Source organism: Rhipicephalus microplus, chromosome 3 (genome assembly GCF_043290135.1).
Source record: "Rhipicephalus microplus isolate Deutch F79 chromosome 3, USDA_Rmic, whole genome shotgun sequence".
NCBI classification, from domain to species: Eukaryota; Metazoa; Arthropoda; class Arachnida; order Ixodida; family Ixodidae; genus Rhipicephalus; species Rhipicephalus microplus.
In genome coordinates, this window is record NC_134702.1 from 173,855,614 (window position 1) to 173,868,333 (window position 12,720).

Below are 12,720 nucleotides of genomic sequence, written 5' to 3' on the forward strand. Positions count from 1 at the left end.
AGTTGATATAGTGTCTGACAAGTTACCGGATGGTGAGGTTGTTGCCAAAGTAAACTTGACGCTCTTGTTCGCGCTGCACGCAGCCTCATCACGCTTCATGACGGACACTCTGCCCTACTTGTGACTAATTTCAGTAACGAGTACTAGCACCTGTTTCGTGACACCGCCATCGCTTTCGCCTACCCCATCGCAGACGTTCCTGAATGCTTCGCATCTACATCAGCCGACAACGAGCTTCGACCGACACCAAGCGACGTGACTTAACTACTTGCAAAAGTTGATGTCAACTCGATCCTCTTGGAACAACAACATACCGGGTTACGTGAACTGCTATATCAATTAAAAGTGCTTCGCGTCCACCTCAAAGGTTCGTCAGACACCGATCGCCAAACACAGAATGATTACGTATACCGACACCTCGCCCATAAAACAACACCCTTACCGCGTTTCGACAAAGGAACGTGACGTGATAAATGCTGAAGCCGAAGAGATGTTGCAAGATGGCGTTATCCAACCTTCGAAGAGTGCCTGGTCATCTCCAGTCGTGCTCGTGAAGAAAAAAGATGGATCACTGCACTTCTGCGTGGACTACAGGAAACTCAACAGCGTGACTAAAAAAGACATCTATCCGCTGCCCCGCATCGACGATTCCCTAAACAGACTGCAGCGGGCCAAGTAATTTTTATCGATAGACTTGAAAAGTGGCTACTGGCAGATCGAAGTTGATGAACGAGATCGTGAATAACCGCATTCGTTACACTGGATGGCCTATATGAATCCAAAGTGCTTCCCTTCGGCCTCTGTTCTGCACCTGCAACATTCCAGAGAATGATGGACACTGTTCTTACCGGTCGTAAGTGGCACACGTGCCTAGTTTATCTGGATGATGTTGTTGTGTTTTCTGCCAGCTTTGAGGAGCACCTGAAGCGTCTGCCGAATGTGCTGGAAGCGCTCCGCTCTGCTAACCCGACACTGAAGCCAGAAAAATGCCACTTCCGTTACAAGGAACTAAGGTTTCTCGGCCATGTTGTCAGTGCGGATGGTATTCGACCAGACCCAGACAAAAGTACTGCCGTGGCCTCGTTTCCGGTTCCACGTGATAAGAAGGCAGTACATCGCTTCCTAGGGCTCTGCGCGTACTATCGCCACTTTATAGCCAATTTTTCTATGATTGCTGAACCGCTCACTCAACTCACTCTTGAAGATGTTCCATTCATCTGGGAGGATGAACAGGATGCAGCTTTCTCTGAACTGCGGGAGTGTTTGCAGACACCACACTTCTCTCTCACTTTGACCATGACGCTGATACTGAAATTCATAATAACGCCAGCAACGTGGGTGTTGGTGCTGTCCTCGTACAACAACAAGAGAGCACAGAGCGAGTGATAGCGTACGCTAGCCGCACTCTTTCCCGTGCCGAGGTCAACTACTCCCCGTCAGAGAAAGAGTGCCTCGCTGTTGTATGGGCCACGATGAAATTTAGACCTTACCTTTACGGACGCCACTTTAAGGTAGTGACGGATCATTATTCGTTGTGCTGGTAAGCCAACCTATGGGACCCGTGTGGGCGACTGGCACGATGAAGTCTTTGTCTGAGAGAATACGATTTCACGATCGCTTACAAATCGGGCCGCAAGCACGAAGACGCTGATTCATTATTTTGTGCATCTGTCGAAGTTTGTGGCCACAACACCGAGGATGACGGTGGTTTCCTTGGGGCCCTTACTACAACAGATCTCATTACACGACAGCGCCCGAACGATGAAATTCGCGCAATTATCAAAAACCTTGAAGGACGCAACATGTTCCATACCTCGACGTATTTCTCAAAGTATGTCGTCGTTATGTCTGCGAAATGGGGTCCTCTATACGAAAAACCCCAACGGCAATGAGAGAACCTATCTTCTAGTTGTGTCAACTGCCATGCGTGACGACATCCTTCTTGCCTGCCACGATGAGCCCACATCTGGTCATTTAGGTTCCTCTCAAACTCTCGTCCCGAAATGTCGCTCGAGTTCGACAAGCCTACTACTGGCCTATGCTTTCTGCATCCATTAAGTGATTCGTGAAAAGCTGCCGGGAATGTCAACGCCACAAATCCCCGCCACTGAAGAACGCGGGGCTTCTTCAACCAATAGAACTACCCAGAGCGCCATTTGATCAAATAGGAATGGACTTACTGGGCCCTTTCTGCTATCATCTGCCGGCAAAAAAAGGATCGTAATGGCCGCCGAATATTTGACGAAGTATGCCGAAACAAAGGCACTACAACGTGCTACGACTTCTGATGTCGCCAAATTCTTTATGGACCAGATCGTTCTTCGACATGGCGTTCCATCGTGCGTAATCACACACAAAGGAACAGCATTCATGGCCCACCTCATTCATGACGTATTAAAGCTCAGCTACACGAGCCATCGCAAGACCACAACATATAATCCGCAGAGCAACGGCTTGACAGAGCGACTAAACAAGACCATCACTGACATGTCATCTATGCACGTAGATGTCCAGCACAAGACCTGAGACCAGGTGCTACCGTACGTCATACTCGCGTAAAATACTGCCGTCCAGGAAACTACGCAATTCACGCCTTTCCGTCTTGTCTATGGACGTGAGGTCCAGACCATACTGAATGCGATACTTCCACACAATTCCGACGCTTTCATCACTCCTGAAGCCGTCCAGCTTACCCAGTATGCCGAAGAAGCACACCAGTTAGCACGCCTACACATTACGCAGCAGCGGAGTACAGACGCATGCCGCTACAACGCTCGCCATCGACAAGTTGAATACCATCCAGGCGATCAAGTTTGGGTGTGGACTCCACTCCGACGCAAGGGATTGTCAGAAAAACTGCTCAGTCGCTACTTCGAACCATACAAAATGTTGCGACGCGTGAGCGGTGTGAACTAAGAGTTGGTCACTGACGGCGCCTTCTTGCCACGGCGGTGAAGGCACTCCTCAGAGATTGTGCACGTAGTGTGACTAAAGCTGTACTTCACGCGATAGTGTGACTGTGCGTGAACCTTATCGGTGTTTCTGTGCATGCGCGTATTTTCTCTTGGGTCACCCCGACTTTGCCTTTGAACTTCACGAGCATCAGAGCGATGCTTTTTTTTTTTTAGAGGAGGAGTAATGCCACTTGGCCGCTAGTTACGGCGAGCGCAAGCCATGGATGCCCGCGAGAATGGAAGACGATGTTCTGGGGCAGCGCGTGCTCTGGCTAGTTGTTGTTTATTGAAGCAGCCATCTTGCTAGTTTTCGGTGCGTTTCCCCGCTGGCTCAATTCTTCTAAGTTGAAGACCTTTCATAGCACGTGACAATACATTATTGCCACAGTTACATTTTTCACTAACGTCTCTCTACAGTTTAAATGAGAGCACAATGATAAGCAGGGGAGACAAAGTCATTTACGAACCATTACTTACATCTTGCAGTATCAAAGCAAACTACCACTGTTGCGGATGATTGCGACCGCGCGACAACAAGCAGGAGAACCGAGGAGAAAGAAGAATAGTTAGGCATGAGCGGTTGGAATAAAGGCATGCTCTAGGTCTTGGGCTCGGGTCTTGAATACGCGACATCCTTCTGGTGCCGACCCCCCCCCCCGCCCCCCCCGCCACCCTGTCACGCCCTTCCAAGACTTCTTCTTCTGATGGCGTCGCCGGAGCGGCTGCGTAAGAAGCGTGGCGTCGTCTGGGCCAGCGTCACACGAACTATCACGCTGCTGACCGACGAGGTGCAGGCTTCCGTTTCCGATGCCAGTCAGGTCGACTCCCACATTTCCTACCTCCCTCAAAGGAATGCCAAACTTGTCACCTTAAACAAAGAAATCTTCGATGCGATTGACGACGACGACTATGAGGAAGAACTCGAAGTCGTGGAAGAATACGACCGAAGGGTCTCTTGCGCCGTGCCCTGAGCGCGTTTCTTCCTCTGAGAGGCCGGAAACAAGGCGACAGTAACAAGTGCTGCAAGGTCGGTAGCTACATCACCTAACGCCGACGCCGGTGGTGCCAGCACCGTAGTCCAGAGTCAGGTCAGTGACTCTTCTCGAGTAGCCGATGAGATTCCCGGTCTAGGAACGATGCCGCATCATCACACGATGGCCCTGCCGGAACTACAGATCTTGATGTTTTCCGGCGCACTTCGCGATTGGCAGTCCTTCTGGGACCATTTCAGTGCCATGATTCATCTGGATGAAGACCTTTTACAGATAGAGAAGTTCAAGTACCTTCAGTCCTATTTGAGTGGTGCAGCAAAGAGAGCAATCGAAGGCATCCGACTAACCGAGGACCATTACAACATCGCGATCAAGACCTAGACGGAGCGATTTGGTCGATACGACTTGCTTGTCAACAAGCACGTTGACCACCTGCTCGCCTTAGCGCCAGTCAAGTCGTCGGTAGGCGTGGAGAAACTTCGCCTGCTCTACCACAAGGTCAACTTTCGAGTCTTCACGTTGACCGGTGTGGGCGTCTCTCCGGACCAGTACGACATGGTCCTCAACCATGTCTTGATGAAGTGTCTGCCAGATGGTTTTGCGATTCTCTACTGCCAGAAGGCACAGGAAGCGCCGCAGGAAACGTCCAGCATCGCAACACTTGAACAGAGAGCTCGCCAGACTGCCGAATTGCTCAGTTTTCTGCACATTCAGATTAAGGTTCCAGAGAAAAGCAGGCCAGAACAAACAGCGTCTGGTTTCTCGCAGTCGCAGCCTGAAGAGGTCGAACCTTTGTTGGCACCGATGGGACATTTGCCTACGGTGTCCGCACTTGCTGCCGAATCTGTTACAGTTACGGAAGAGATGTGCCCTATATGCAGCAGTTGTCAGCACACTATCACGAACTGCAACGTTCAACTCTCGGCTGAGGAAAAACGAGCTCAGTTCCGCACTTCTCGCTGCTGCTACGTTGCGGCTTGCAAAACCACATGGCACGTTTTTGCTGCCTGCACGCAGCATCACCGGTAAGTGCAACCGAAGACACCTCACTATCCTCTGTGAATTGTTTACACTGGCAGCCCCAACCAGGATAAACGTGACGACAGTGAACCAGGACAAACTGCACATCGCCGGGCGAGGCACTAACACGCCTTCAGAGACATCGGCCCCAAACGCCCTGAGCGGAATCAACGCCGTTCTTCTTCAAACAGGACGAGTCTGGATAGGGTACGGGTCCCATAAGCGTCTCGTGCGCATTCTTTTCGACAGAGGCAGCCAGCGCGCATTCATCCCAGCGGACGTTTCAAAGGACCTAAGGTGCCCGGTTATCGGAACCAAAGAACTTTCTTTGGTTACGTTCGACCACTCGAAGCCCCGCGAAGTAACACGCAGTTGACGGGTAGCGTTGACTCTATGAGGCCAACGTAGGGACATGGCGGTAATCATGGAGGCCTTGGAAGTACCCAAAGTGTGTGCAGTAACAAGTCCGCCGCTCAGTACTGATGTTTCGCAGCTTTTGTGGGACATGAACTTGTCAAGCGGCAGACACCTTTCGTTCCGACACCTGGAACCCACAGGAAGTAGGCATTTTACTCGGTTCCGACGTCTACTGGAAGGTAGTAACTGGAAGAATAGATCGCTTGTCCAGTGATCTTACGGCCATGAAAACCAAGTTTGGCTGGACTGTTCAGGGCACCATAGAACGCGAGAGAAGTTCAGCATACATGAGCGCTCTATTCCTGTACTATACGAAGTTTGTCCCTAACGGTGATCTTTCTGCAATAAGGCGTCTCGGGGTCATGGGGACCAAGGCACCTGCTGAGAAAAGAAACAAGGCTCCACCAGAACTTGAGGCATCTGAACAGGGCATCATAAAGTTGGATGGCTGCTACAAGGTTCCGCTAAAACCACCAGGTTTGGGTAGACATTCAGGCAGTGATCATCGAAGATTGGGAGAAGGCTATCCACATGTGCAATTGAACTGGTGCAATTGAACGTTCTGAACTGTATAGACACCGTGGCAAGGCAATCAGAGAGGCGTTTAGCAAAAAACAGAAAAGGCGATTGGAAAAACGACAGCCAAAAGATGATGGCTATTATCCGCCTCATCATGCAGTCATTCATGAAAATGCTGTCACACCAAGGCTTTGTGCTGTGTCTGACACCTCAACGCACACGCTAGGTCATGCCTGCCACAACGATGCCCTGCTGGTTCAAAGCTCAACGCTAATGTTGTGCAGTAGCTGCTCGTCTCCCAGAGCCAACCAGTCGTCTAGTGTAAGTTCGGGGGAGATCTTCGGTGGGAAGACCGGTCATACCGGATCACCCGCTTGACAGGAAATGCATTGAGACGGTCATTAGTGTTACAGCTTGAACGCCGAAGGCCTCGTTGTTGGGAGCTGCGAAGTGTGTTCCTGTGTTGACGGTAGCGCATGTTCAGTGCTACAATAGCTGAATGAGGCGGTCAGCGCACCCAGCAGAGAACGATATTGGGCGCATGCTTTAGAGTGACTAGCTTCTGAAAAGGCAAGGAAAGTCACTGGTTCAGTTAGCATATATTCTGGAGGCAAGTCAGCCAGACAAGTGATCTGGACTAGCGAGACTACCTTGTGATCGCCTTGGCCCCTTGGGAGTATGTTGCAGATAATTGCGGTCGCGCGACAACAAGCAGGAAAACTGAGGAGAAAGAAGAATGGAAGTGCATGAGCGGTAGAAATAAACATGGACATTCTTGGTGTAGGGCTCGGGTCTTGAATACGTGACAACCACTACTGATAGTTGTCGCGTCTTATCTGCATAAGTATTTTGCTCAGCATACACAGATATCTAAAAACAAAAGGATGCATTATTAAGTTTTTAGTCCGGACCATGAGACATTCGTAAACATGGTGTGTGTGCTGTAGCCGAAGTTACGACAAGTGGACTTGTTGTTTTCAAGGCTTCTTGTTGAAAAGTACTCTGCAACACCCTTATTGTGTTTACAAATTTTTAACCACGAGCTTTCATCTTCTCCTTCTTGCCTTTTGTTCGAACTTCCGGTCTAAATCAGTTATTTGCCACACAAGTGAAACTTCATGTCGACAATTTAAATTAACACTGCAATAAAATTCATTACTTTTTCCATTTCAATAGTGTTTGCACAAACCCCGAAAAAAAAAAAGAAAGATTAGTAAATATCGTTTGTTTCGATTCCGGCAATCTGGAGTCGCAGTCCAGACATGGTCTCATACCAATCACAAGTTTGAGTTCGTAATGCATTAGGCTGCCACTTACGGTGTAAACTGGTAAAAAAGTTTCAACAAGAATCTACTACAATGCCTGTATGGCAATATCCAGAGGAAGTAATTTTCAAGTGATAACTGATAGTAATGCGTAATGAATAATTTTTGTAGTATGTTCAAAGACTACGGTAAGAATATGAGAGATGCCATAGTGCAGGGCTCCGAATATTTCTACAGCCTCGAGTTCCTTATTAAGTAAGGAATGTTCCTGCGCTTACATCACTCCTGGCAGACATTGGTCTTCTACCGTCACTCATCAAACACTCTTTCTCAGGTTCTGGTTAAATACTGGCCATCCTGGCTATGGTTATTAACATGCTAAAAACCAAGATATCAAGAAGAATGTGCCATTTGTTGGCTATATCCAGCACAATAAGAAGAACCCAGTTGAGGGCATAGCACGTGACATTGCGAGAACTCTATGAGGTGACATGCGTAATTTTAGTGATCTGTTGCTGAGCAGATGAGTAACCGCCACGGGAAACAACACCCACAAATAAAATGTAAGAGCATTCCTAAAATCTTATTTTCAAATTGCACTGATGCTATACATTAACAGATTTCCACTTTGCATGCATTCATCTTCTAGCCGTTCCCGCAACGTGCTGCCCTGAGAGCGCTTAGCTTGTTTTTGGTGCATCGTCTCCGACAGTTGTTCCAGCGGTGTGACGCGGGGTATCGTGGTAACAAAACATGATCCGTGCCAATTCCTCCAAATGTACACCTGCTGAGGAATCCATTCCTCAGAAACAGGCAATACACTACTGAGAATGTCCAAACGAAACAACATTGATGGTGTACATGTACGAGTACGCTCAGGCACGCCATGTGCACATGACCTAGTTTGTGCATGACGTGTCAATGCACATGTGTGATGTGATACAGGGATGACTTCCTTGGAGTAAAACTGTAGATACTTAATAAACAGGTGCGGTTGGTTGCTGTCTCAAAATAAATCAACAGGTGTTTCATACCTTTGTACGCACTGTACTTGCCGCTCTCTCACCAATTACATCGCCTTATAGAGACAGACAACACGAAAATTACTTTGCTAACTATGGCAACCGTATTCCTTTACGTCACCGTTTACGGATGATGACTGGTCGAACGCAAAATCACTGAGTTGCTACCCTCATTTCATGTAACAGTGTGAAATGCCGCTATGGCACATTTGTGGCCAAACTGAATTTTTCATAAATCCGATGAGAAACGCGAATACATACCTGAAGAAAAAGCGTATGGTTCTGTTTGCATAGCAGTTGATGATAGGATTTTCTTTTCGTCCGTTTGGGATCCTTCGTGGCACATAAGTAGCTGCACTTGAACCGATTTCTCTGTACTATCATTCGTTTCACACGCTGGCTCTGGTGATGTTTCCACAGCTTGTCCCAAATCACAAGCCAAACCTGGTGCTACTTTAAGAACTTCCTCTGTTACGTCATCCTGAAATTATATTGCTTGTTTTGTTACAAGTGGTAATGCAAAATATCATTCCGAGAAAAGAAATCAAAGCCGCTTTACCTGATCTATTTTGCTACGATGATTTGGTTTTGACGTGTGTAGGATGATTGTGCCCCCAAGGAGCAAACATCCAAGAATCTGAAAGAGAGCATAAAAAGACGAGTTACTGATGTATGCACACAAAAATAGGAACATATCGCATTCATTAGAATGCCCGCTTCTTAAACATCTTTTAAAGGATAATATAAAACCAATTATACTTCTGTAAAATTGCCTAATCAAATTTCTAATGCTGCACCAAGCACTGCCAATGTTCGTGAAGAACTCAAACCTAAAGAACGGTAAAAAATTAGGCGAGTTGGAAAATGGCCATGATGTTCAGCGTAAACAAAACACAAACGAAATAAGAAAACGACCACACAAGCGTTGAATCGTTGAAAGCACTGACAGAGCATTTCTGTCACCATTTCCTTCTCTTGTCCATGTTTTGTGTGCACTGGGTGCCATAACTAAAACCAATTATATACTTCTGTGTGGAGTTTCACTGAAGGTGTCGTTACAATATTACCTCTAGTGGAAGAAGCTCATGTAAATCTACTTCCTTGAATTAAAGATGAAGATGAAAATGGTTGATTGGCCTCTGTAGTCCTGAAAATATTTGAAATAATATCTTTGTATCTATATCTATGCTCTAAAATTTCGATCCAGCGCATCCTTCCCTTACTGTGAAAGATAATCGGACTTGATTTTGTGGGAATTGAGGCTAGCCCGCTGCCTTTGCGCGGGCTTTGCCGCCTTTTCTGCCGTTCTCAAGTCCCGACATGTCTGCCCTCCTTCGCTGTCTGCCGTGGTGCGAGAGCGGAGTGACGTTTAACTCCCTCACCCGGTAGCGGATGTTGACGGTGGCGCCGCGCGCGGGGACTCCCAAGAGAGGTTTTCGCGCGCTGCGTCGGGAGCGGTCAGATACTCTCCGGGACAGCAAACGGTGAGCCACGCTATCTTTTCGTCCGTCGACTCCCGTCAGTCGGGGGCTCGTCGGACTTCGCTGACGGCGCCTCGCGCCCAAGGCGAACGCTCACCCGCTGTTGCCCCGCTGCGTACGCACGGCCGAAGGGCGGTACGGTGTCCTAGTGCGTGGCCTCGCTACGCCGACCCGTCTCCCTTCGAAGCCAACGCGAGCGCCTTTGCCCTCGCTCGAGCAACCGGGCCTTTGCCCCGGTGTCTCCGTGGATCACCTTTACCGCGGAGACATGCTCGTGGCACCCCTGTGTAGTACTTTGTGCCCGTGGCGTGGATAAGCCTACTTGCTTTCCCGCCGCACCTTTTTGCAACGGGCTGTACTGCGTTTGGTGTTGCCACAATAAAGTGTTGCGACTTGAGCAGTATCGTGTTTCCCGCCACGGCGACGGTTAACGCGTGCCCTGCGGCTCGCTAAGACCGGACCCACGCTGGTGGCCGTACTCCTTCGGGATACCTGTACACCACAATTTGTAGAGGGCGCTCTTCTTCGTTAACGAATTGGAAACAAGGTGGCGGCAAAGGAGCGGTGCGTGCTTTTAATAAAATATGTTTGTTGAAAGTTGTGCGTAGCATGGATTGAAAGACGAAGAGGAGTAGTGAAGCAGAAACTTGATGAGCTTGGACAGTTCTACGGAGGCCGTGTCGGGAGGCTGTTGTGCAGTGCGCCGATACAGTCTGCAAAAAAGATTTTAAACATAGTTTGTTCTTTATGCTGAAGATTCTGGAAGCCGGCCTTCATTCCTCTAGCTATCGCTTCTGGTCTGCCATGTCGTTCTGCAACCAAACCTTCATGAAGTGCGTAAAAAACAAGAGGCTTGTCATTATTTCCAAAGTACAAAAATTGTGAATGGTGCAAAATAACTTATCCAATCCCGAAAATTAAGAGTTCTCGAAGCGTCATGCCCTCTATAGTTGATGAAAGGCGGTCATAGTCTGGAGGACTGAACACCGAGCCGAAAACCTTCCCGAAGCCCGACTCGGTAGCCAAATAAACAGGGAAGCATCGATTTCTTGTTGCAGACATGTGAGGGATTCTAATATTCTGCTGGTGCGAATTTTCGGTAACGATACTTGCGACAGTGAAGCCATTTCAAACTTTCTTTTTTCCCACTATGGCCACACACTGAAAACTAAGATATACACCTATTTTCTTGCAGCAATGCCAGAAGATTTTGATACCATTGATTTATAAAGGTATTCTGGAAAGAATCTCTGCGCATAGAGTAATGCTGTACTTGCTAATATTGTGACGGAATCACAATGCTGACGAACGCAGAGACCACGTGTCCAAACTGAAACTGTTTATATGGCAGAAATTGTGGTCACTCTACGGGAAGTCAGATTACAGCGATGTGCACTGGCACTTGTACCAACAAAGAAAGCGACGGCTGTCGGTACACTAACGCTCACGCACATCGGCATTTACGCAAGTGCCGTTGAATATGCTATCACTAGTAGCCACGTAGGTTCAAGAATCATCTGTTATGTTCACGTTGTGCCCTTAATCTTAACAAATTGATCTACTGCGGTCCTGAAGATTTTCTAACACAACAAGTGCACTTTTTGTGCTAAGAATTACTAACAGCGTAATGGGGCGATAACAAAAATTGACAAAAGAATGTGGATATCCTCCATGAAAGAAGCTAAGGAAGTTACAAAGGCAGCAGGACAATCGCTCACGAGTGTGCACAAAAGCATAGGATGCGGCACTGCATGTGTCAGAATTCTGTGAGCCCATGTGTTCAAGCTTCGTGCAAAGTGACGTGACTGTCCAAGTCTGCGTCCGGAAACCTAAACCGAAAGTTGCATAAATAAATAAGGTGAAATGAAATTATTTAGCAATACTACATAAATCGTGAAGTGGGTATCATAATCCTAGAGCCATAAGAAATGTTTGCAAGAAAGAAAACACAAGCCACAAATTTGATGGCACCTCCTCGTTGGAATTTCTATTTTCTTTCTCATCAACTACATTATTCTCTACAGTGGACTGCTAGTTGTCAACCTGGTTTTCCATTCTTCAAGATTTTCTCATATGTTTTCATGGTCAGCTGTCTATGCTTTGTCTGAACACTTTAGTGTCTCAATTTTTTTTAGCAAGAGTAGCGTTCTGCTACATATTGTTTGACACTCTTGTGTTGAAATAATTTTTTGAAACTTTTTTAAGTTTCAAAAAAGTTTTCAGTTTCAAAATACTTTTTTCAATGTTGCTTGATTGCTACTTCACATCATGCTCAAATCTTGAGTTGGATTTCATCTAGTTATTTTCTGACAACTGCACCACAAGGATACATCATAAGAACATACTAAAAAGTACATAAATGACACTTAGCAGTAGCAAAGCAAGTGAAAAGTCAAGTAGACCAAGGTTAAGTAAATCTTCGCAAATAACCAGCTCGCGCAAAAAAAATGGACCATGTCATGGCGGGATGTGAAGCAAAAGCGGTGTGCACGGCGTTGACCTGGCTGAAAAGGGCGTCGACGCGGGTGCTGGAAGAAAAATTTAAAGAAAAACTTGGTCTTTACTCGAGTTAATGTTTCTTTGAAATGCAAAAACACGGGATGCTGGTTGAGTTTCGTGCAAGTTTCACCACAGATGAAAGAGTCGAAAGAGTGGATTCACTCAACATGCGGTCGAGCGTTACGGGCGTTAGAGAAGGTGAAGCGAGAGAGAAATGAGTTTTGAGTGGGTGGAGGAGCAACAGCACCTTGGTGTATTGGGAGGAGCCGGCAGCTGCTGCAGGTGAGGGAGAGAGGAACATCAACGCAAAGCTGCGACTTGACCTACTTGGCACTGTTCCAACAACTGCGGCGTGGAGAACGCAATGCGTGCGGCGCGCTAGCAAGGAGACACAGGTGGACAGCGTTACACAGGCTACTCAAAAAGCTGCTTAGCGTCTGAAACCACAGCATATCCACGAAGTGAATGGTGATGAGTAGGTGAAGCAGTGGGATCATTTGGTGTTACCGTAAATCAGCCGTGACATTGACCGCTCATGCATTTAAATTGAT

The 12,720-nt window shown here is 47.5% G+C and overlaps 1 protein-coding gene across 1 annotated transcript in view; it reads right to left on the bottom strand.

Annotated features, from left to right (window-relative positions):
- Nucleotides 1-12,720, bottom strand: part of LOC142802719 (uncharacterized) — a 48,002-nt gene that overhangs the window by 4,083 nt on the left and 31,199 nt on the right. The window contains exons 2-3 of the mRNA XM_075887735.1: nucleotides 8,749-8,826; nucleotides 8,451-8,670 (exon numbers count right to left, since the gene is read on the bottom strand). Coding sequence (XP_075743850.1) covers nucleotides 8,451-8,670; nucleotides 8,749-8,826 — 298 coding nt within the window. The remainder of the gene's footprint in view (nucleotides 1-8,450; nucleotides 8,671-8,748; nucleotides 8,827-12,720) is intronic.